Genomic DNA, 25,645 nt, shown 5'->3' on the forward strand with positions numbered 1-25,645 from the left:
ATATAGTTTCCATCTCTCTTGCGATCGATGCAGACAATTTTTATTTTGCACAAAGATCCGCAGTCTAGGAAAAATAATATAGATATAATAGAAATAAATAAAATTTAATATTTTTTTATATCGGGTTTATTATTTCGTTTTCATTCAGAATCGGTATTTGGAATTGTCGGTAAAAAGGAAGACTGCTACATATTTGTACAATGTGTAGAAATTCATTTCACCGACATTACCAACATTACTGACATAACCTCACCGACGGTGCTGCCCTGTATAACGGCATCCGCCGTTCCACACAGACTCCACGAGCTGCCTTCCATCTGGAAGGAAGAAGCTGCCCTCTAGATGCTGTGACGGCGGACTTTGTACACCTGTAATCGTTTTCGGAAGCCCACTGGCATGCAACTCCACACTCTTTCTAGATGTACTCCAACCATTGCTCCGAGCAGCCAATAAGCGGCGTCTGGAACCATACTGCCCTCCAAATTCACTCCACGCTCTGGACTATTCCTGGCAGTTCCAAACTGTGCTATCAGGGTAGAGTCTAATCGTCGCGCATGCGCGTTAAATGTTGCGCATTTCTGGCATCAAATAAGGTTAGATTTGATGCGCCAGCAAGTGCTCGCACGTGTTGTGTTTTAATCTCGAATATTGTTGATCATTTATGTGGAAATGGCTCAAGGCAAGTTGAAAGTGAAAACGAAGCTGCCTGCTTCGTCGAAGGGAAAAGGCAAAGAGAAGGGCAACAAGAAAGCTACGGCTGTTCAACGCAGAAGCAGTAAGTAAAATATATTTACTAAAACTTTTTAAATTACCCTGTGTCTGTGATTTTCATGGGACCCTTATATTTACGATGCAATTGTTCATGGTAACAATTGCTCGCAAAAGCTACCGGCAAACAAAGCGTGAAACTGCATAACATCTAACTTGGATGCCGATCAAAGTTTTACTCTATTAATTTTTCATAGATGCACCAATTCAACCGAAGAAGAAGAAGGTCGAAGAGGCGCACAAGTTGAAGCAAATGATCACAAGAACAGTGAACAAGGCGATGGAGGATGAACTGCGAGAGAAAGCTTTGGACGGGAAGAAGTCCCTCACGAAAAAGGAGCCTTCTGGTAAACGTAAGAAATAATTAAGCGCATTGTTTGTATCTTAATGTTAAAAGGAAGCGAGATTTTCCTTCTTTGTCTCTCCGAGTATTAATAATAGATAAGATTGAGGTATCTGTACATAAAGTTTTGTATGATATGTACAAAGAAGAATAAAGGATATCTTACATTTTACAGTTAAATTGATGTTCTTTATTTTCAAATAAATATTACCATTAAATGGAAGTGATAATATAAAAATGAAGAAACAGAGTGTTTCGGCGTGTTTTCCGAGGATACAGTAAATAGCTTTTTCTTTAAAATAATTTACACAACTAACAGACAAATAAACCGAGGCTCATATTCAAAATTGACTTCCAGAATAAGGACACTTAAGATAAAAGAGATTAGTAAAAATCCACTCGTTTTTTTGTTTTTAAGACCAAAGGGTATTAGTTTAATTATTATTCTACATTGTCAATATTCCATAAGATAATTCTGAACATGAAATATTATCTATGGCACAGTGACTTATATAATATAAATATAGAAAAAGGGATATATATATATATATATATATATATATATATATGTATATATATCGTTTCTTTCGTTTGTTTAATGCACCTGGAAGATATCTGGTAGTAAATTATTTTCTTGTGCGATTGGTTTGACGATCTTTCGTAGACGGAACCGAAATTGTTCGCCGTTGAAGCGATCCGTGCTACTTGCAAAACACGATCTATTTTGCAACAATTCGCTAATTACACAAATAAACATTATCTCACAAAGTATTTTACAGACCGACATTGTTTAACAAGGTACAAAAAACGGCGAGTGTTATTTAACAAATTTACTAAATTTCAATATATATATTATCTCTTCTAAACGATCCACCATTCTAGATCGCAACTGCTTGCCCACAACTTCCCATGCCGAACACATCCTTCTAAGTACATAATAATTTTTCCGTTTTAAAATTTCATTCAGATATTACGGAGATGCCACCTAGAATATTACATGTGAATACAAGCTGGGAAACCTTTACCTCAACTTATTTCATGCCGCAGAGTTTGTATTTACCACCAGCAAGTGTCCACTTTGTCTGTTTTTACTGATGGCTGGTGTCGTACCCGTTTTGAACTCGATTACGCCTTCCTTACCGCTGACTAGTTTGTGCGAAACCCTGAAACACCATATAGAGCGTTATCCATCTGTCCTAGGTACGCAAAAATGATTTTTCCGTACTCACGATTCTGTGTGAACAATTTTAAGGATATTTAGATTGTTAGTGATGTCAATTGCTTTTGTTAGCGCTTCTATTATGTGTGGTACTTCCAATATTAAATCTCCCTGTTGGAAACAAAAGAAATTGATCAATGTTGAAAATGAACAGCAAACCTAGCGTTAAAAGCAATAACAACGAACCTTGTCTTTCTTCAACTCAGGCGGTATCCTGACAATCAATAAATTATCCGATTCTCCAGTGACCACCAATTCATCTATGGACTTGTAAGGTAGTCTGTGCTTAAGTTTAAACGTTTTCAATGTATCCAAAATATATACTGCGTTCTCTGTTAAAATTAGAACCCTTTCGCGTGGCTTGTATCCATGTCGATCGTATTTGATAACAGGAGTAGCGTACTAGAGGAAGGAAAAGATATATCATCGTCGTTTTGATGGTAACAGGAAATGAAAAACAAAAAATATGTTACCTTTATAGTTTCATCTCTGGGAAGAATATTACTGGTGAAACTCTGTCTCAGAGCTTTGTGGTCGGCGCCGAGCCGATCGGTTCGGAATCTCGGCCCCAAACTCTTCGCGTACGACTTCTTTTTCCCTTTGAACAGAGATTCTGCTAAAATTTTCAATTCGAACTGCTCCTTTTCCTCCTTGGACAAGGCCAGCCTGTAATTGCGCGCTTTCCATTTTTTGTAAATAATGCGTAGGTGTTCGGAGGCCTGGAAATAACAATAAAAACATTCTAGTTGTGTGGCGGAATCAATTTTTTCTCTCGCTTCGATCCTCATCGAATTGAGCTCACTTCTCGGCAGGAGTAAGGACACGGTGGCCAATAGTTGTTCAAAACGCCAACAGGAAGTTTCTTAGAGAGCTTGATCAACCACTGCGACTTTGCCAATTCAATGAACGCCACGTTAATTTCAGTCGGTGGTCCATTTCGCGTGATGAATCCTTTGATAAATCTGCATCAAATTATTCGATGAATCTTAGTTAGATGAATTTCTTAGAATGACTTTCAGATAGCTGATGCTACCTTCGAATGGTAATAACTGCTTTTCGTCTTCTGTCAGCCTCTCGTTTCGCAATCCATCTTCGAATATTCTTCTGGAACACAATGGCCGCCTTCTTCATCTTCAAGTATCTTCGTCTCACTAATATACATTTCCATTTGCTCTGAATAATAGCAGCTATATCGTGTTTCTTCATCTGGAAGGCATCCTCTGTGTCGAATAACGTCTTGGGGAATCGAATGAACAATTTTGTGCTGTGCAAAAGAATGTTCTCAGTTTTCGAAATATACGAGTATTACTAGGTGTCATTCCTGATCCCATATATATAGATAATTATAAGCCTCTCTTACTTGCCCATCCTGTATTCCTCGTGTTCAAATCCAAGGGAACATACGAGGATTTGGACGCCATCTTTGGCTGAGCCATGATAATTGGGCCAAGTTTGTGGACAGAGAGACTTGTAACGTTGCAAGAACTGTTCGTACGGTCTCCTGTAGGCAAAACCAGCTCGCCTAACTCGTAAATTCTCCATGAGACCCAGATACTTGACTTGATGCAGCACAATCTTGTCGTTAAATTGATCTGCAATGAAAATTTCTCTCGTAAGAAGGAAGACACGCGCAAAATAAAAATTGTCTGTAAACGATCTTACGGGGCATTTTATAGTCATTAGGCTTGATGCAACGAATGTAGGAAGGCTCCTTGCCCATGAGGATCTCCACAAGATTGTTCAAACTGTTCTTGAACTGTGTGATGGCCGTTTCTGGTCGCTTCTTGCTAGTCAGGTCTTTCACGTCGAACACGCTCTGTAGAAACCACAGTTTTTTTTACTTACGATTAGATCAATTTCTTTCTCTGTAGATAAGAGAAGAACCATACATATACAATAGACAAAATACCTTGGTGATCGAATTGGTTGTGTGCGACATTACTTCGCGCAAATCTCTGAACAGCAGATCATTGTTCTTCTCGAGAAATCCTCGGACATTGTACGTTACGTCGCCAGCGTAATGCACTAATCTGAATTCATCTCGCCCCATAAGCTTCTGCGTCTGCAGGTCCGCCTTCATGTGGCTTATGTAGTGAGGATGATTGTTCAGATTGACGTTCAACTTTTCCAGAAAGCTTAGGTCAGTTGGATCACCGGGACGAAGGCACTCCTCGTCCATCAACGATATTATACCTAAAACAAAGCGGCCATCGGATTATGCATTAACATTATCGAATGCCGCGCCGCGCGTCTAATAACGAGATATATGTATATGTATGTATATGTATACGAGATATACCTTTGTGCTTCTCCTCGATCAGGTCGCAGATCACTTTGTTATTGAAATATTGAATATTCTCCCAGGTGATACCCTCCCGCAAGTACTCCTCCTGCTCGGACTTAAGTGTCAGTTGAATGAACAACTGTTGCAACTTCTCGTTACAATAATTGATACAGAACTGCTCGAAGCTGTTGGGAAAATGTCGCTAATGAACGGCGCCTGGTTCGACTGGTTTGTAATCTTGTTACGGTAGGGATATCGCGTACCTGTTCTTTTGGAAGATTTCGAACCCATATATATCCAGGATTCCTATGACCATCTTGCGCGGAGGATCACGGACCGGTTGCAGTGATTTATTCAACCTGGTCACGAGCCACGTGAACAGTCTGTCGTATACGGCTTTGGCGAGTGCATCGCGTGCATAAATTGCCAGCTCCCTGTTCAATGGGGATACGACCACGTCGCCGCGGGCGTCTATTGTGCGATGTGTAAACGCATCCGCTAATTGTTTCACGTCGCATCCCAGTAACTGCGGAATCAATTCGACTTGTTCGAGTAAAGGATTGGTTCCACCACCGAGGCCACTTTCCTCGGATCAACTTCGAACTTCGAACCAGACTTCAATGGCTCTTGCTGTCTAGCCAACACGTAACTATCCTGGCAGCAAGAACCACCGAAGCTAATCATTATATGTATGGGGTAGACTCGTTTCCAGGATTGCAATAGGACTTTTGGAAACAAGTCTTCGGGTGAAAGGAAAGAGAGCTCTAAATCTTTCTGGTTAATTGCAGTAGAATACACGCTGTGTTTTTATCAGAGAAAATGCAATTAATAAACATTTGGAAACTGGAGCGGATGCTGAGACATTCCAGAGCGTAGAAAGGCAAAGCTGAGTGTATCTATGATCAGCTGAATTATTTTTAACGAGAGATCTTACAGTGGCAACAGCTTCGACAGAGCCAGGCTTCAAAATCTGAGCGATGCCATCTTCCTCGGTGAAACCAACGTTTCCCATATGCAATACGGAGGCGACTATGGAAAATAAATCATCTTGTTCTTGTTGGTTCATTTCCATAGTCTTCATCGCCTTTATCACCTCCTTGTACTGGCTGCCGTCATCGATGCTGTCCACAGTGCCCTTCGTCTATAAATTACGAGATAATCAAGTTGTTGGCTTATAGAATTTGTTTTTTTCTGTTTAAATCCACTTAAGAATTCGATACACTCTTCTACGAGTGTACGGTAGTAGCTTACTCCGTTGGAGAGGTAATAGTAGGTGTCCAAATTTCTCTTGAGGAATAGTTTTCTAAGCGTTTCATCGCTGCCTCCGGCGAGCATTTGATAGAAAATGTGAAAATTCCTCTCCCCTGTGAATTGATGCACGACTCGCGACTTCTCGAGCAGATAATTCAGTATGTTTCCACCGATCGGATCTCCCTGCGAACAAGCATAATTTATATAGATCGGTATCGGTCATGCGATTCAATTATACATATGTATGTATATGATAGATAAAGAGCCATTAAAAAACAATCACATGTTCGGCCGTTTGTACCTGGAAATTAAATTGGATATCCATGTACTTGCCGAAACGGGACGAGTTATCATTGCGATTAGTTTTCGCGTTTCCGAACGCTTCGAGCACGGGATTGCTACCGATCAATTTATCGTTTACTTCCTCCACTTGCTTCTTGTGGCCCGTTGCGGCCGCGATAAATTCGAGGACCTTCTTCGAAGCCTCGGTCTTCCCCGAACCGGATTCGCCTACGCAGATCGAGCTACGTTAAAACCGTGTACCGCTGTGTAAACTCCTATCTTCGGCGATTTAGAACAAATTTACTACAATTCAGATAACTGTCCTGTGGTAAGGTTCTCTGTGCAGATTAACATTTTTAGAGGATGTTGTTCTCTGATCGTTCAAACAACATATGTTTTTCTTTTTATCGTTGAGTATCGTTGAATATTCCCGAGATGGTTAGAAAGATTAGTTTGCTCGGTACCTGAGATGAGAATACATTGGTCCAAGTTCTCCTTCGACAGAGACTGATACGCGGTGTCTGCCAGAGCGAAACTGCAACAAAAATCGTTTTCATCAAAAGTCTCCCCGCGTTGAATCGTTCGACAAAAATTCGCACGACTTACATGTGTGGGGGAGCCTCGAAGAAATTCCGTCCATGATAGTACTGGATCGTTGCTGGATCGTAGATCGGCAACTTTTTGTAAGGATTTACAGAGACGAGTACTTGACCGATGTACGTCTGTAAAATGAATAATGAGCCTGCTCAAAAAATACAACGGCAGTGCCTCGCCTCTTCCACCGAGTGATTTGCTTAATTTGTCAAGGGAATGATCGAAGTGTACACAGGCGGCGAAATGACAGACAGGCAGCCGTGTGTAAATCATTTTCAATATCTATTATTATATATTATATCTACGTTCGTGGTAAGCTCGGTTTAATCATTCCGTTATATCGCATTGTGTCGATGTTTAATCTAAGAAAAACTTCCTGTCTTATTATAGCGATAAGACTGCTAATCGCAAAATTGTTGTGAAACTGAAATCGCATCTGACAATGAGTGCAACAGCATAGTCGGTCTGCGACTATTTGATGTGACAATACAATTGGCAAAATTGAACAGATTTATGCTCGGTCGTGTTGTTTTTCTTCAGATAATTCCAATTAAATGGGGAAACTTGTCGAACTTTTAACTCTCATATGTTGTTCCAGTTAAGATAGTTCCGCGGTTATCGCGCCTGTGTAAAACTGTCGAAGCGATTACAGTAAATGAAACGGTTGTATTCTTTCGTGGAAGATTCTGCGAGCCGAGTTTATCGGGTTCGTTAGCGGGGGAAACGAGCGAAGCCAGATGTCGAAGACTCGGTTCCACGTAATTCGTCGAGGCAGCTGCGGGGAAACGGCAATCACCGGCAAACTCACGTAAATTAGATCTTCGTTGAACCGTTTCCGCAAATTATCGATGAACGCCGCCTCGCTCTGAAAGTCCTCGAGGAGGACGAAGTCCTGAACGCCGACGCGGTCCCGCTCGTGCAGACCACGCTCCATCTTCCTTCGTACCTCGTGGCTGCTCTTGAGGACTTCCGGTCTGCTGCCGGAATCGCTCACACCGCCCGCGCCCCCAGTGTCGGCGACCGCACCTCCCTCGCTGCAACATCCAAATTAAACAAATTCAATCGTCGCGTCGTCAGAATCTACGGTGGAATTCGTGTATAAAAATTCGTCTAACAGTCTAACAGGACCTTCTCATTTCGCATTTTCCGATTAGACATTCCGCGTGCAACAACCTAATCAAATCGAACGTTACGAGCCGATCGTAACATGTCGAATTAAAGTGAAACACGGAAACCGGTGACATAACATAACACGCGTCATCTTCTCTGTACATACATAAGTACTTTCGGAGAATCGTTCGGGGGTTAACCACAGATTATACTCGTATAAATGATCGCTCGCGAGACCATCGAGGGAATCAATGTTCCCGCGGCCCTTCCGGTCACCTGCTTTCTCTTCTTCTTTTTCTTTTTCTTTCCCCTGGAGGCGGTGGGGAGACTGTTATCGTGGTACATATTATTATCATCGATGCCAGTGCGAAAATCTCGGTGTCTCGTCACACGATCCGCGAGAAAGCGCGGTCTCCATTGTCCGGAAACGAAACCGAAACCGACACCGTGAACTTCGACGGGCGATTCACGCGATCGGTGTCGATTTTCCGCGTGCGGTTGAGCCGCGGATCCGAGCCGCCGAGACACGGATACGTGTCGCGCAAAAATCCGCGTCATCTTCCTCGGAGCGGAGAGAAGCTCGGCTTCTTTTCCCTTTCCCTTTCCCTTTCCCTTTCCCTTTCTTCGATCGCGTTTCGTTCGCACGAGTTCCTACCGATTAGATCGCGGATCTTTATAATCGATAAAATACACTAAATAATTAATTATCAATAACATAATATGTGAAAGAATGAAAAAATGTTTAAAGATTTATCAGAAACAATGTGTAGAAGCAACGAAGAAAGTATCATCAGCGAACGCGCGGCATCAATCCCCGACTTCTAATCCAAGAAATGGCACTTTACGAATACAATTTACAAAAGACATTGTTGATCTTTCTGAATTGCAGGTGATAAACTCCTAGATTACATGCTGAAACAGAGCGCTGAGATCAACGAAGGATTGTCGCCCAACAAGCAGAGTTCCAAATAATCGACACGTCGAATTTACTCACGTTGACGTCGGGCAAATTAACAAACTGGATAAACAAACGTAAAGCGACCTAGTTATACGAATTTCTCTGCAGCTCGTAGGTCGTCGGGAGGCTTTAGAAGTGACTACTGAGGCTACCGAGGTTGCGAGGTTGCAGGCCGAGATAGTTTTCAGGTAGAAGACTGCCATGAACGATTAGGTGCGTAGACTCCGAGGGAGCCGGGACCATTGCTAACCCCTCCTTTAACGGCTCTGAGGGCTGAGGGTTGCATCGTGGGAAAAGAAGTGCAGCGAATCGTTTCTCTGTCTGTGGATTTCTAGGAGTTTGTCGCCTGCGCGCAGCTGCTCGGAGAACCGATGTACGCGCATACACTGTATTTTCTTCAAAATTAATTTCAGAAAGTGCCATTTTCTGGATAAATCCCGTTTTTGGATTAGTGTGATTTTTTTCGAATCTTGTTATATCATAAATCAAAACACACTCGATCGAGAACACATAATCGTCGAACACATTAATATTAACGTACACTTCCCCGAACAATGAACAATGGGTTACAGTTTACAGTGGCACTCACCCCATGTTTCACCGGTGTTCTTGCTCCCTGGGGAACATTCAAAACAAATGATTAATTAGGCAGCCGCGAGTTATCGTTATTTGGAGCCTGGAGCACGGAACCGGCGCGGCGCTGGTGCTCCCGCAACTGATGATATCGCGTTGTTCTCCTCCGCGGAATCGAACGAAAGATCGCTAGATAAGATTATAAGATAACGGGCGTGCTACGTGGAAAACCGATCTCGATCACGTTCAACTAATCGAGGGAGTTTCCTTCTACACATACATATACATAAGACTCTCTTGACATTTCCTCGCTTGCAATATTTAATTTACCGACTCATTGATTGGTACATCGCATCGCATCGCATCGCATCGTTTCCCCAATCAAGTTCTTTCAACTGGGGAATTTCCAACACTACATATGTACACATATAATTCTATAATACATAAAAGTGCACACAGATGCATCGTCTAATAACAACAAGAGTACAATAATCATAAAATTTCGGTAATTTCACCTCGAGATATTTGCGACTGAAAGAATGAAAATCTTAACTTTCGGATACGAGCATCTCGAGATCAAATGATCGAAATGGTCTGATTATTCGGCTTTCCGCAAATTGGGATACAACGCGATGCATTGTTTTAAGGAACAGTAAATAGAATAGCTTGGCCATTGATAAGGAGAAGCGTCAGCTATCGCGAAGAATCCTGCACGAAGATACTTTTATATCAAAGTTGATTAGATTGCCGGCTGTGTGCGCGATGTATCTATTCTTTTCGGATCGAGAGAAGCGATGGTTGCGCAAGCACGTCAGCCTGGTTCCACGACGATTCCGTTTCCAATTAGTCCTCCCGATTTTCCCAATGAATCGCCGGCTAATTGGCGCGCGAACCCACGACCGTCTCCTTTCCACGATACCGCTTTCGCAACGAGAGCTCTTCTCCGCAGAACAAAATCCTTTTCAAATGATGCTCGCGACTACGTGACTATAGTTACACGTTTTCGTTATACCATTGGCCGCTCGCCGCTCGTATACGTATACAGGATGTCCGAAAAATGTTTCTACTTCCTTGAAAAGGGCGATTCCGAAGGTGATTGGAAGTGGCTTTTCCCTTTGCGAAAATGTTCTCCGCAGCGCGGCGCGGCGCGGCAGCCTCGTGAAGACACGATCAATTGTTTCCCGCATCCGATATCTCGATTGCGAATTTTTCGCGACATTCCCATTTTTTGAAAGCGTATGTCGAGAGAAAGCTGGCGTCGAATGTAATCTTATCTTTTGCTCTCGTAGTTTGTTTCGAATTAAACTTCGCACGTTATCCCGCAGTTTTGTTATCTTATTTCTTGAAATTGTTCAAGATTATATCAATGCATCTGCTGCGTCGGCTAATCACCGGCTACAACTAACAATTCTTTCTCGGATCTTTACGCAAATTTCTAAAACCATCAAGAGAAAGCTGAAGCGAAGTAGAACCTTATTTTCTAAACTCTCGTGTTCTCGCAGAAATTTGGTCCCGATTCGATTATGGACACTGGAATCGGCAAAGGCTCGCAGCGCTAATTCGCGTGGCCGGTTACAATTTTCCACGGAGACAAAAAACACGTAGCTTCGACTTATCGACACTAGATTAGCCGTTATCGAAATTATCGGGTGGTTTAATCGAGACGTTACTTCAATTAGTTCACTACATTCCTTATCGCTGCGCTGTCGAGCGGACAATCGTAGATACACATAATACAATGCTGACGATGTTTCCGCGATATCGACATTTTTTGCTGGTCTCCCGTTTGTTTTGCAATCGACGAAGAAAATTTTGACTTTGCAGAAAGATCCACTATTGGTAACGCGCAATATGTATATAACATATAAACTTGTAAATTTTAGTGATCTTTGGATCTAGTTAACACTTTATTTCTTGTGATTGACGAAAAAAGTTTTCCACGAAACTCCCCGATCTATTATCATCGCAACATCCACATAAAAATTCTCAATTTTCTGTTCACAAATATCCGCGAATGAACCTGTTTCAAATGAATCCGTGTTAACGATTTCGTTCGCGTCTCGGAAAATCGCGTGACGGTTTCGCGGAAGAGAACAAATTCGCGGATCCTGTTTTCACCGATTCGTTCGCACAGAACTCTTTGATTTCTCTCGATCCGATCCGATCCGATCCGATTCGATCCGATCCGGTCCGGTCCGATCCGATTGGCGTCGTCACGTCACACGAACCGCGAACCGCGAACGATCACTCGAGGCTGCGGGAACGACTCAGCACTCGGCACCACTTCCGATTCCGATTTCGGTTCTGAACGGCGGCGCGGCGCGGCGCGACGCGGCGTTCGGTTGCTCGAACGACTGAAGACCGACCGACCGGTAGGAGGTTCGCAACACGTTCACCAGAACGCGATTTCTGACTCTGACGGAGGATCGGTTGTCCGACGACGACGCGACACGACGGTCACTCAACGATGACTTAACACTGTCCACGTCCACCTTCCGAGGTTTATCATTCGCGCGAGTAAGACCTCTCCCTACTTCGAAGAACCCGCATCTTTATCCGAGCCTATGATACCGACCAGGTGAGAATCATTTTTACAGCTACGACATATCGATGCTGGACTGCCAATCATCTCACGTGTAATACATACAGCGAAATGTGTACGCTTTACATATTTATTTTTATGAAAAAGTGAAAAAAGATGTTCGAAAAAAATTTCTTTACACAATTTGGTAGATACATACAATAATATCATGCACAACTTTCCGAAATTTTTTCACGGGCTGAAAAGAGAAAATCGGTCCCTCGAGTCTTCGAGAAAAATGTACGGCTAGGAAAAAATTGCCAAGTGAAAATGCGAATCTCAGAAGTCTCGGGAGGGCTACGAAGAAACACTTGGAACTTCTATTTTTGGAGGACACTGGTCTCCGTTTCGAGAATGGAAGAATTTACGCAAGACGTCGCGAGTCGCGCCGCGACACAGAACTCTCAATGACGTTCCACTATTCGAGAACTCGTGTAATCCGTAATCCAGCTTTCCTTTCGCCGATTCGAATTGATATGTGGAAACTTGGGTAAAATTTCGCTTCCATCCCGTACAGATTGGGTTCCCCGATGATGATCTCTTGCTTGGCCTCGTTTTAATCGGAAAAATGTCAAATGCAAAAAATTCATGCACATCTCTTAGAAATACATCGACACGATAAATCCCAATCGACGCGGTATTCCCTGGACTGTTGATATATCCAATCTAATCTGTGCAGATTCTTCGTGAAAAAACTTGCGCGAAAATGGATCGCATAATCGAGCGACGGTATCGTTTTTTATCGTTATCAAGCTCGACCTTCGCGCTTTGAAGGGCCTCGCACGCGTGGTAACGAGATAAGAATCTCCAGGGCATCGATCGATAGTAATCGACCTTTTTTCTTGCGTGATCTTGTCATCGGAATTGTGTTGCATCGATCAAAATGACACGGTTAATACCTCGCCTATGGTCGGTTCTAAATACATAAATCGATGATTAATTATAGGTCGGAATTGTTTAACATTTTATAGAATTACTTGCCATTTTGGAACGGCGGGCGGTGCGGCGCGGCGCAGCGCGGTGCGGCGATTGCGATCGAAATGCAACAAGTTGTCTCGAGTAACATGCTTTTAGCGATTTCTATTGCGATTGTATCATGTAATTTGTTATTAATTTGGTACGAACGTTGTTAAAGCATGTTCATGCCCGAACACATTGCAAACAAATATTTTAGCTCTGCTTCACTCGGTTTTTTAATAATCAATTCCTGAAGACGGTCTATTTCCTGAAATGAAAATTGCAATTTTCCGACACGGCTTAAACAATAATGAAAATATTCCTGGTGGATCCGGCGAGTATTCCGATCCAAGGGAACGCTTACTATACCTTCTTCGCATGATTCTGGGCTGTGTCCAAGAGCGGTTCGCGACGTTGTTGTTCCGATTGTTCCGAAGCCTGGGCGGAATCGGTCCCAGTTAAAGAATAATAATGGTCATTTAAGTGCAATCGCGGCGAATGTCGCGGGAATACTGGGACAAACGTGCTCCGGGATGGAACACAGATGCAACAGGCTGTCGCGAATCAGTTCTGTGTGACCTCGCGTCGCGTTATCGACGAGAGGAGTCAATCGATGACCGTTCGTCGACACTTGAATCCTGATTCTCCGAGGAAAAACAAATTCCCGGCAGTCTGATCGAAAATGTCGCTTCAAATAGAGAACAATAATATCGCATCGTATCGACAATATTAAAAATATCTCTCTCCTCTGGAAACAATTCCTTACTAGAGCAACAACACTAATTAAATAAAATGTCGTAATTTTCCTAGTTACATTTTTGAAAATTTCACAGACCATGTCAAAGACAGCCTTATCAACGATAAGTGTTATCTACCTCTGCCCGAGTGCGCACGAAGCGTCCACGACATTGCATTTGAAACAGAGACCGTTGAGGCTCTACATTTTTTTTTTTTCGGGTGTAAGCTCGTTCGTTCAGATACATTTGATTCCGTGGCACGTCGAAGGGGAATGATTGACCGCGTCCAATCAATCCTTTCCTCGGGTCAACGACTCGGAGATCCGACACAATAACTCTATAAATCTCGGCCGGCTTTCCGCGAATCGGAAGTCGGTAATATGTACATACTGTCGTTCCGCGAGCTACAATTTTTTCGTTTGGCCCGCGGAAATCAGCCAATCTGCTTGGAACGGAACGTTCTTCGGGACGGGTGTCCGCGAATTCTTTACAACGGAGACGGTTCGTTTCCTTAGAATGGACCGAGGCTATAGAAATTCTTGATGGAACCCAACCGACGCCTAATGCCATTTTTTCTGCGAGAAGCATTACACATTTGGGGACGAGTCGCTGACAGTGGAATAATAGAATCTCGTCCCGAGTGTCCCTAAAAATCGCGCATAAACGTCCCGAAGATAATTGACGCTCGAAACACGCGGTAGTTTCGTTTAAAATAGTCGAAGGTTTACGATCGAATTGCGAGCAGCGCCGTAAACAAGGGTTGGAATCATCCGTCGTTGTGAATGGTTCCATGGAACATCGGAGACGCGGTTCGCGGGCAAAGTTCGCCACGGTACACCGAATGATATAAACATAACAGGCGAGACGAGGTGGAACGGGACAGGATGGGACGCGACCAGTCGTTAAAATCACTGTTCGACGTCCCCCAGAGGCTTGATTAACGCGGTACATATACCTATTTTCAAAAGGCTGCGTCTCGCATGATTTACGGCGACATTCTTTTCAATCTCCCGCGTCTTACAGCCGAGGCCCGCAGATAAACGGAAACTTCTGTGTATATTGAAAACGACAGAGAAGGCGACGATAACAGCCCTTCGTGCATCGGAGACAATAAACAATGCTGTCACTTTCAATAGGCAATCGTCTGCGGACCGTCGCGTCGTGAGTCACGAACTTCTGAATTCTATCTGCTAAAGTTAAACAAACATTTGCGCGTTCGCTGCAGTCTGCTTTAGGAGTGACTCAATATTCGGATTTTCCGACTGGACTAAAACTCCTGTAAAAATTGGTGAGAATACCTCGGAATACGTGTACTTTAACACTGCACGCAAAGATTGGTATTTTCAATTATTTCGCATCAAGTGATTTACAAATGTAGGAGGCAGCAGCAAGTGCACTTCGACGACCAGTTTCGCCACGCTAAATGCCGATCAATAAAATCAATGAAATAGATTACAAGGCAGTTAACGCAGCAAGCTCGACGGCAATCGACGACTACCAGCAACAAAACGAATTTCAGGGCACGCGATAGTGACTCGCGCGAATGGCGTTCGATCCTCCAAGGATCGTCGATCGCTGCCGCAATCGTCGCTGAATCTCCGTGAATGGGGGGAATCGATCTGAGTCACTGTCTCGGTCGTGACCTTTCGCTCGATGACTAATTTCTCGGTTGCGATCCTTTATATGCGAAAAGCTCGGCCGCGGGACAAAACGGTTGGGTCGGAACAATCGGTGTGTGAAGGCGGTTCTCATTGTCCCGTCGCGGCGCGTCGCGGCGAGACATGCGCGATGACGTCACGCTTGTCCGAGTCGTCGATGAACGAGCGAAACTTCTAACCACCCGCCGCGCCGTCCACCTTCTCATAAAATCGTTTAAGGGCCAATTAATCGGACAGATCTTGGCCTTGATTGTATAAATGTACATAGCTAGTTTTACTAGCCAAACACAGAGCCAGACTGTCGCGTCGCGAACGCTCGCTTTCCACTGATACAGACAATTAGCAATGGCCAAGCGGTTGCTTAATTGTGGCTTCATTACGCAAACACTAGCATCCGTCGCGAGCTAGCGAAATGGAACGGCACCTGCGGGTAAATGGCCCCGTTAACGAGCACGCTCTTATCACTCACCGCCTTTTCCGTTTCGTAACAGCTGGGCCAATCGACGCGTTACTTCTTATTGATATTTCGCATACCGGCTCAGTCGATTGATGGCCCATTAAAAACCTCGAGAAGTTTATTCCGAATTCGGGAAGGAACTTTTTCAACGGTGCTTTTCGAACGAATTCGTTTGACGAATTGCTGACCCAGAAGAATAAAACAATTCATTTTCTCTTACACGTGAGAGCCAACATTTTATACGATAAACAGAGTGCAAATTTTATGCAAGTACATACGAGAAAAACGAGTACAGTAAAACCATTAAAAGTATTTAAGAGCGCCGTTACATTATGTATTACCACCTCATTCAAATTACTAACAAAAGAAATCACTTTCTATTTAACTCTCGTTTCTAGCAACTGATGCGGAACATCCATATTGCCGATCCCGTCGTTTATGCTTCACGATGAGAAACATTACAACAATTTAGCAAATCAAAATTATCAACTTCCTGCATATATTGTGTTCTGGTCATTGAGTTACAGTTTACAGACAAGTTCAGTAGACGATACGCGAGGTCTCGAATTGTCAGCCACGGTGGATACACTTTCTAGATCCCGCCAATTAGGAGCCGAAGGTAAAAGTCTTTCGATCCGGTAGCCCGTGTGAACCCGCGACGATTCGGTATCGCTTTCAACCCGTGTGTGTGTGTGTGTGTGTGTGTGTGTTCGTGTTTGTGGTCGTGTTCGTGTTCGCCATTCGTTGCGAAACCAGGCCGCGTTTCAGACGTGATTTTCTCTCCTGCGGAGACGATCTTCTTCGCGATTCGCGATCCGATCGGCCGTACTTTCTAACACGCGGGGATTCGCGCGTAAACGAGCGGTTATCGGCGCGTTTTCTTACGCGGTAACGGGGTCGCTAGGCGTCATCGGCAATGACTCAAACGAAAACGTCCCTCGGGCACTCGATTCCGTCATCTTCGTCGCCGCGATGACGACTTTATGCAAATTCCCACTTTATTGAATAAAGAAAACCCAACCCAATATTTTTATCTGGATACATGGATGTCCATCCGCTAGTCCAGAAGCAATCCGAAGAGAGTATAGGCACGACGAGAAAAAACGAAGACTAGCTCCAGCTCGAGACAACTATTAATTAAGAGTTTCTCAGGCTGTTTGCAGAATTCTAAAGGAAAGAAAGTCCAGCTTTTCCGGCTGCTCGTCCGGATCGTAAATAGTATTCGAGGAGGTGATTACCGTCGACGCCATGAATCTCGGCAAGAGTCTCGGTGGATATCGAGATCTCTCCGGAAAGTGAGTTATCAGTTTCAAGAGAGGACAGCGGCGCGGACACCAAAGATGGCTGGGGACGATGTTTTCTAAGTATGTACCTTGCACCTCCATTTACGGTCAGACTTTTTCTGTTTCCGGTGAAAACGGCAAGGTTAGAAGGTCGGAGGAGATCAGGCAAGTGGTAAAATTATCGTCCGGTGCGACAGAGGTGTGCACGAAACGGTCTGCGATGCACAGGTATCGCCGAACGTTCGCGCCATTGTGCGCACCGCTGGGAACTGTGAAGAGGATGCAGAAAAGATGAAAAGAAACGAAGAAGAAGAAGAAGAAGCAGGGGAGAACGGTTTCGCGTGACGCGGTGAAAACCCGTCTTTCCTTTAGCCGAGCTAGGGAGCCGACAAAAGGGCAACCGGTTTCCGGAAATGGGTAATTTCTTTATTATACTCATCGCGATCCTGTTCCGCAAGGGGCGCGTGACGGGTCTGCTCCGCGATCCTGAACTCGAAACGCACGAATCACGGTCACGTATTTTACATATTTTCACTGCTGCTTGTGGTCACCAGTGACCGACGCCAATGACTTACTTAAAAATGATCATTGAAGCATTCGATTAAAAATGGTCGTGCACGAAACCGTGTTTCCACGGGGTGCTTTCGCAACGGCCTGCGCAATTGCAAGTGACCGGTATCTGGGAAAATGAAACGGAAATCATGCGCAATGAGCATGATTTCGAATTCGCGATGGCGCGTGGCCGTCGCTCAATCGAGCGAGCTTCCGGTCGCGTAGATTATGGCAGCCCCGGTGCATGGCAAACGCTGCCCCCCCCCCTCTCTTATCTCTCCGATCAAAGGAAGGCACGAGCACCGTTGTCGATTCCTTGGACGACACTTCCGGTCCCCTGTTCCTTCTCCTTTCCGCGGTTAGGTTACTGTTATCCCGCGAAACGAAGAAACGCGTGGCTCGGCCGGCCAGACGCACGCAACCGCGTCGACACGAAATCGTTTAAGACTTTCACGCTCGGGGAACAATCGGCGGGATCGGAGAACGGTAAAAGCCGCCGGACCGGGGCTTAATTGCACGCGAACGTCCCCAATTATGCGGATTAATTAAGTAGCGTTCCCTGTTCCCCCACCACCTTCCGCGGATCCGATTTCGTTTCACCTTCATAATCACCTCTGACATGTCCTCGAATATGTACAAAATAAAAATTGTCTGCTTTTCGAATACCACGTGAAAGAGGACTGTTATTAAAAATTGAATACATAAATACATTAGTGTTCGAGAGAGAAGGGACTGTTCTCCGAGACTTCAACCTCACGGAAAGAGATACATCACGTCTTCAGGGTAATACAGGAATAATTAAGCGCAATTATGTAACGAGCGCATTACTCAACGAGGCCGCAAGCTATGCGACTGTACCTCAATTTTCCAGCGGCGAAGAAGTCAACGACTTCTGGGAGATGACGACCACGGGTTGCACGCCGGGACACGCTAGGTGTTCATTAAGAGCATTAACTCGGTATTACCCGGCGGACAACAGAGAAGCTAATTGGATCTTTCATCACCTATTTATTAACATTTTCAGCATCGGCGGGTCGAATGTTTCTCTTTCTATACGCGTACCACGGTTGCCTGTCGCTCGATCTAATCACGGGCCTCGATGAACGGTTGAAAACCTCGTTTTCTGTGACCTAACTATACCTCGCGTGATTTAAGAGCTTGTCCCCCGGCGATAAGTGTGCTAACTGAAATATTGGCAACAGATGGAGCGACACACTTCGCGGATTGTCTTTGCGAATCGTTTGGAGGACAGACAAGTGTCGAGTGTATACAGGTTTTGCACTTGAAATTCACCGTTTTGCGAGACAATTAACGTATTTTTAAGTAAGTTTTTCTTTGGAAAAATCAAATCAATCTAGCTGTCAGTAGTATTTTCTAAGATTGTGAAAAAACAGATGAAAGGAGAATGTGCTGACAGCGGTCGACGGTAAATCATGATGGCCAGCCTAATTTTCATAGAATGAGATCCAAGGGTCAGCGAGAGAGTCGGTAGAGGAGCGCTTCCCGGTTAGCGGGTCAAGGCGACCGTCCAATTAAGAGTAATCCCCGAGCGACGGATTAATAATTCACGGCTAAAAACGCCATGGAAACGTGTCCCGGGAGAATATAGATGGCCGGTTGTCGGTTGTGCATCCGAGAACGAGAGCCCAGAAGCCCGACGTACGTACATGTGTGCGCTCGTGTGAGCAGGGTTAAATCGGCCATTTAATTCACAATGAACGTCCGCGAAAGCCGAGCGGAGATTTAAAGCGTTTCGGCGAGAGGAGCCGGTCGCGGCAAAGACGTGACCTTCCGTTTCTTCTCCGAAAAACCGGTTGGCCGGTTCTGATTCAGGCGGACCTTGAGTCAGTCAGCATCTCGAGCCAGCTCCTGAAGTTCAGGGTTCTCAAGGTGTTCCGTCGCGTCGTGTCGGATCGCGCGAGCCTTAATAAGTTGCGCGCGAGGCCAAGAAGAAGACGAGAGAAGCGGACACGAGAGCGAGAAATCCACAGACAGATCCGCCCCGGGTGTTTCGCCAACAATTGCCAGACGAATTAACCCGTAAGTGGACCTTCAAAATCTACCTATTACGTAGTATACAGTTACCACTAATAGTTAGACATTAAATAATAACTAGCATAAATTCAAATAGGGCCTCGCTTAAGGGTATGCGAGAATATACGATGGACTACGAGGGACTCTAAAAGAATAATGTTGTACGAGCACGGTGCTTCAAAGGGAACCAGCGAAAACGCTTCAGAAAAAAAAGAATGAAAAACGTTCGAGGGGTAGAGAGGACAGAGAGGTGGTACAACCATCGAAATAAGCACCGATCTATTTTCGAGCGGCTTTCGTACGATGCGCTGTAGGAAATACACCGGCTCCGGCGACATTTGGATCGGTCATCAGCTTGAAAACGCTTGGGATCATACGAAGAGAATCGCCGATCACTTGGTCGATCATTATGTCACTTGGATTAATTTAACATCCGCAAACATTCCCACCCCGAGCCTTCAAAATACATATTTACACACCATGAATACATAAATATCCGCGGTTCAGCAATAAAGTACCGAAAGATATACATACATACATATGTACATACATAGATTACGCGAACGCGCGCTTTAATGCAAATTGTAGCGTGAAATCAGAATTCAGAATGCGCCGGCACTTCGTTGACCCACGGTACTCGAGCGTTTCGGTTTATTAGATAAACGAGAGCCGGACCCGGATTAAAGTCTCACGATTATGTATAAGTAAGTTATACATATATGTGTCTCGGTCCCGAGCGGGGCGATCAACGCGTCCGCCGGCATTATTCACGTAATTTATTATTCCTAAAACATTCCTGGGCTGTCTACGCCTGCGATACACCTCCCATTATCCGCCAATGTTCCGCAACGACCGAGTACATTCAGCTTTACGAGTGATAAAAGCCACGGGAGTGATAAACCGTCTGGCTGATACGATTTCATTCGGGATTTTACGATTCGATTAAACGAAACAATGGAAAGCTTCGCGAGCGAGCGAATGTTCTGGATAAATTCCAGCGGAGTGAAAATTCGCGATCCTGCGGGAAACGGTTATGCAATGGCACGAGAATCGTGGAAAAAAGAAATTTTACGATCAAACGTGTACGTGTACGGAATGCGACGGAACTGGCTGCGCGAGTTGCTCGAAAGCGCGAAGGAAACGGGTCGTCGTTGAACTTCGAGGCGATTTCCGTGTTTTCGAACAATCTGCATGCCAACTCGAACCTGTAATTAGGATTACGAGATTAAAATGTGGGTGGCCTTTAAACTGGGAAATGCTCCACTACAATCGCGTTTAATGGCTTAGAAAAATGCTATCGAAAGCACTATGAGGACCAGAGAGCGACAAGCAGCGTATACATACCTACCTACAGACCGTCGACGTTAAATCAATTGATATATGTATAGTATTTCAGCAGAAAAAAAATTAACTGGAAGCAGAACCAACTCGGATCGTAGCAAAGGAGGGGGGGGGGGGATAGGTGATTAATAGATAACGGTCGAAAAGCGGCTCAAGAGGCAAAAAAAATCCGCTGAGAGCAGCAGCCGGTTACCCGGCGCGGCGGTCCCGATAAAAATCTTTTTAAGGAACCACGGTGCTTACATAATCTCTATCTGTGAACGGTTCGCGAGCCCGAGAGGCGTGACCGGAAATTCGCGAACCGTAAAATATCACTGAACGCGGTTAGCCAACGGAAACTTTGTTGTCCAAGCACACACGGGTAGGGAAAACAAATGTCAGCCGTCGACTCGAAAATCTTGTTGATAACCGGGTGGGAAGAAACAAGCTGGAAAAAATATCGGCTCTTGGAGGACAGCATACAGGTCATAGGAAACACGTTGAATTACGCAGGGGCAGGCGTGACGAAGAAATCACACTGTCGCAAGGGAAATCTGATGGCTATCGTCGTATCGAGTCGGCTGGCCGGTGAATATGTATGTAGTAGGAATTTGCTAAATTCGTCATTTTTCGATCTCGTCTTGCGATTGGAGATGGGATCAAGTTCAACATGTAGCTGCGAATTCGAGTCAAATTTAATATTCGAGGCTTCGCATGCTTCTATGACTAACTTCAAACTACTATGTACCATCGACTCCGTCTATGTACATATTCGTCATTTGGTTCCTTCGAACCAAACGGAATTCGCAGATCGCAGGGATTAATATTCCAGAGGCGTGCTGTTGGGCGAGTCTAGAATGACAACCAACGAGCGAGCGGTGGCTGATAAACAAGTGATAGGCGTTGGCTAGACACTGACTAGTCAAAGGATCATTTTGACCCCCCGCCCCGGTTTAACAAGTACGTAACGAACGCATTACTTCGAGAATAGAAACGATGCGTGCATCGAGACACGAGTCGAGTCTCGGTTTACCCGACACCTCTCGTTCATCCACTTACTTACTCGTCGATAAGTTGACCCTGAAGAGACACGTGACCAGTGTCGTTTCGGTGTCGAAATTCGTGTCGACACACTCTGCAATAAATACTCCGAGCTTCCACTTCCTGTGTTCCAGGCTGGCCAAGCCGAAATCTTTCGCTACCAAAAATGTGGCGATCGCTCCGCTGTATTCCAGCTCAAAAATAACCTGGCGAAATCAACACCTTTGTCAACATGTGACGACACGATGACATATCGAGAACCTTATTTTTCGACCTTCGACCCTAATGTGTTCAACGGAATTGTACGAATTATGTAGTTTTTTATCATTTTATCAGTAGCGATGGTCACGCGGAAAAGCTCGGTTCGGCAGGCACAGGCACCGAGTTTGTCGAGGGAAATGGCATGTCCAGTCAGATCACCAATAGATCTGGTCGAGTATGTTGCCCCATTAAAAAAGAAAAAAGGGCTGCGGACAGCCTCTGTCCTGACTCATCGTCAGACCGTAGACATACGTTTTCAAGAAGAGGTCGCCGCGCCGCGCCGGTGCGGTGGCGAAGGTGGGAGACCCTCTTTTTTCTGGGTAAGTGTTCTCCTTTCAGAGAACTGCAAGGGTTTCAACCTTGAACTGGTCGAGCCCGAGACGGCACCGTTTCCTTAAACCTCTGCAACAACGGATAGACAATGCTGGCAAACGCTGCACGGAGCTATTTCTTACCTAGAAGCCGTCTAATCCTAATTACTCTGATCCACTAAATATTACTAGTCCACGGTCCGCTACAATGTTGAAGATTACGATCATTATACATACTAATAACATCATAATATATTATCATCACATAACATGTAATATTTTTCCATAGCTTATATGCACATATTTTGTAGAAACCAAGGGTGCAATCGTTGCGCCAGTCAGAATCTAGCCCACATTTTTAATTGCTCTCTAGGATTAACCCAGAAACGCGTAAGCCACGGGTCTCCTTGCGCGAATTAAGGTCTGGGCACCATTTCCGAACGAGCTAATAAGGTTTTCACCCTCCCAGTCGGGGGTGAAAGCACAGCGAGGCTGTCATTCCCCTTTCCCGCCATTTCTACCTGCGTTTCAAGCAGTTGCGCGCGTTTCGAGGTCAAGAATCTTCGGCTAAACAATGACCCATAATCTCCACTCGGTCTACTCCCTCGTACCGAGCTAAAAACGTGGAAGACAGGTTTCACGTGATAGGATAAACGCGATCCGACAGAGGAACAATGTGTTGCGGCTCTTTTTTCCTCCAGCCGGTTCTTTCTGCGCAGTTTCCTAGGAAGATAGCTCGCGAACGGGTTCCGCGAACCCGTCAGGGTATCCACGGATCTTTTTATTAGCCTGAAGTTGACCTTTCTATTTTTTAGACCGCTAAAACAACCAAGTAATTTTAGTTCTACATATTTAAAAAGATAGTTGTGTTTGAGTTTATGTCGTTTGTCAGGTTGAGAACCACCGCGGGAGGCCGGATCCACCGAGTATCAATGGAGCAATCAATAATAATCGCTTGTCAAAGAAATTTGACTTGTCGAGGTTCGATAAGTATTATCGCAACGGGTACAATAGTTTGACCTCAATGTCGACTGTAACGACCAAGTGTGTCGATAGCCGATCGTACCGACCGATTCTCGATCCAATGGTCTCCAGCAAAGACTGTTCTAACTGCTGTTTCTATTTCAATGTAAAGAGAATCTGTTTCAATTGCGCAGGAACGAGTAACGCCATTACACCAATTTATTTTATATTCTGCAAGACTGTTTGCCGTTACGTATGATTATTCATGACACTCTCCTGTCGAGGACAAAATGAATGTATGCATGGGCGATAAGCTGACAATAACGGCCGGAAAGCTACAAGGCGCCTATTACATTTACCTACTATTTCTTTTCAGTCGATAAATAAACGAAGAATTGTTGTTCGACAAAGGATGGTTAAAATCAACTTTGGCCGACCAACGACATCTTCATCGAACTGTTTAAATAATTAAACCGTTAGACCAATATGTTTGAAACGTCACCGTTACGAAAACTGTTACAGAACTCGCAAACTGTAACACCGATCAAGCCCGAAAAACTCCATGGCGAAAATACCGTACAATTTCGAAAAAGTAAATATGGCCAGGACGAGAATAACCTGAAAAACGCGGGCTCCCGAAATACCGGCCATAAAAGATGTCAATCCACGGCTTGTTTTCAAGAGCGAGATTATAAAACGCGGCAATATAGTTCCTCGAGAGAATGTCGCGAACGCGGATCGCAAGATAAATTAACGGAGAACGAGTCCCGTTCGAATGATTTACGAGAAAAAGGTGATCCGAAACAGTCCGGAGGCCACCTCGCGCGTGGCGCATCTCGTAATACATATGTAAATAGATGCACGCAGCAATGTTTGCAATTTTGTTTTGCAGTGACTCACGTCCAGATGTCAACAGCGTGAAGCGCCTAGGCCTGTGCGCTTCTCATTGTCTGCATTTCAAATGAGAAACGACAGAACCAAAATATGTATTACGATTAAATCTTCGTACTTACTTTATGTCAACTTCACTGAACACATTTCAATCACGCAGCACATAAACGTCTTATACAATAAAATCGTGCGAACCTATCCTGACAGATAGGATAGGCAATAGACTTTCGAAGTTAACGTATACATACATATGTACTATGTACTTTATGGTCCTCACACTAGACTATGAATGCATGTAAACTTATTCGAAACACATACATAACAGATCGTAGGATGTTACGAGTTACGATACGTTTTTCGGGGGAAGACACTCGAGATACACCGAAAGTCATAATAGACGACCATCACATACGTTTTTTTACTACATTTAAGTAGAACAATTTTGAATATTGAAAAAGAACTTTTGACGTTTCAGTAATTTATGCATATTACCGATAACAACGACAGCCTTGCGGGCTGATAGTCCCTCTAAATAATTGTTAGCGCTAACCGGAAGGTAATGCAGTTCAGTTAGTAATAACTAGAAAAGTTAAATATACATATAGGTTAACACCTTGAACGAAACGGGGGTCGGTCATCGGCGATCGGAGCTTACTTAGAAATACTTAATGCCTTAACTTCAGTTTCTTGTAGTTGCCTTGGAAACTTTTGATTTTGCACGAAGATCCGCGGTCTAGTAATTACAAATAAAGCACTATCTATTCGGTGCAAGGGTTAAAGCTGCGAATGCACCAACGAGTAACTTCTCACATATTTCGCGACTCTCGTGACACGTGTCACTCCCAGAAAGCGGAACAATATACATATGTATTTATAATATTCGCGAACACGAGTTCTCGAAATTGTTCTCGTAGAAAAATGCAAGTTACATACTGTGCCAGCGTGTTCTGAAGTTGCGGCTCGCGGGGCCACGTGACGGTTCGATCGCGATAAACAAAAGGGTGGACTTACGGTCTATCCGATCACCAAGCAGAACGTGTCACACTGTTTTGCACTGGGAACTGGTCACATCACCGTCTGTCTGCTAGATCGCACAACCGGGAGAGACAAAGGCCTGCACTTGCGAAACGACGAGACCTCGTTGGCGTTCCCGAGGAACAGCGCAGGTTTAAAGCGACGTGCCCCGTGTGCGTGTAACTTTTACTTTTGTTTATCCG

The 25,645-nt window shown here is 44.5% G+C and overlaps 2 protein-coding genes across 7 annotated transcripts; one reads left to right on the top strand and one right to left on the bottom strand.

The window, feature by feature from the left end:
* The first annotated feature begins 486 nt into the window (after window positions 1-486).
* Window positions 487-1,291, top strand: LOC143213777 (uncharacterized). Its single transcript, XM_076433985.1, has 2 exons — window positions 487-775; window positions 966-1,291. The coding sequence occupies exons 1-2, from the start codon at window positions 670-672 to the stop codon at window positions 1,130-1,132; spliced, it is 273 nt and encodes a 90-aa protein (XP_076290100.1). The 5' UTR covers window positions 487-669; the 3' UTR covers window positions 1,133-1,291.
* Myo61f (unconventional myosin 61F) lies at window positions 1,278-25,581 on the bottom strand. Of its 6 annotated transcripts, XM_076433811.1 has the most exons (19): window positions 11,501-11,769; window positions 9,399-9,425; window positions 7,550-7,775; window positions 6,754-6,869; window positions 6,612-6,682; window positions 6,167-6,375; window positions 5,866-6,048; window positions 5,549-5,755; window positions 4,878-5,140; window positions 4,630-4,799; window positions 4,240-4,523; window positions 3,993-4,146; window positions 3,691-3,922; window positions 3,364-3,594; window positions 3,133-3,292; window positions 2,804-3,049; window positions 2,517-2,732; window positions 2,341-2,441; window positions 2,053-2,274 (listed from the first exon to the last, which is right to left on the bottom strand). In XM_076433811.1, the coding sequence occupies exons 2-19, from the start codon at window positions 9,401-9,403 to the stop codon at window positions 2,148-2,150; spliced, it is 3,201 nt and encodes a 1,066-aa protein (XP_076289926.1). In that variant the 5' UTR covers window positions 9,404-9,425; window positions 11,501-11,769; the 3' UTR covers window positions 2,053-2,147. The 6 variants fall into 6 exon arrangements, with proteins under 6 accessions (XP_076289899.1, XP_076289926.1, XP_076289932.1 ...); XM_076433784.1 differs by lacking the exons at window positions 9,399-9,425; window positions 11,501-11,769 and adding an exon at window positions 1,278-2,037 and having other exon boundaries at window positions 2,137-2,274; XM_076433817.1 differs by lacking the exons at window positions 9,399-9,425; window positions 11,501-11,769 and adding an exon at window positions 25,440-25,581.
* Between the last annotated feature and the right edge of the window lie 64 nt (window positions 25,582-25,645).

Source organism: Lasioglossum baleicum, chromosome 1 (genome assembly GCF_051020765.1).
Source record: "Lasioglossum baleicum chromosome 1, iyLasBale1, whole genome shotgun sequence".
Lineage (NCBI taxonomy): Eukaryota > Metazoa > Arthropoda > Insecta > Hymenoptera > Halictidae > Lasioglossum > Lasioglossum baleicum.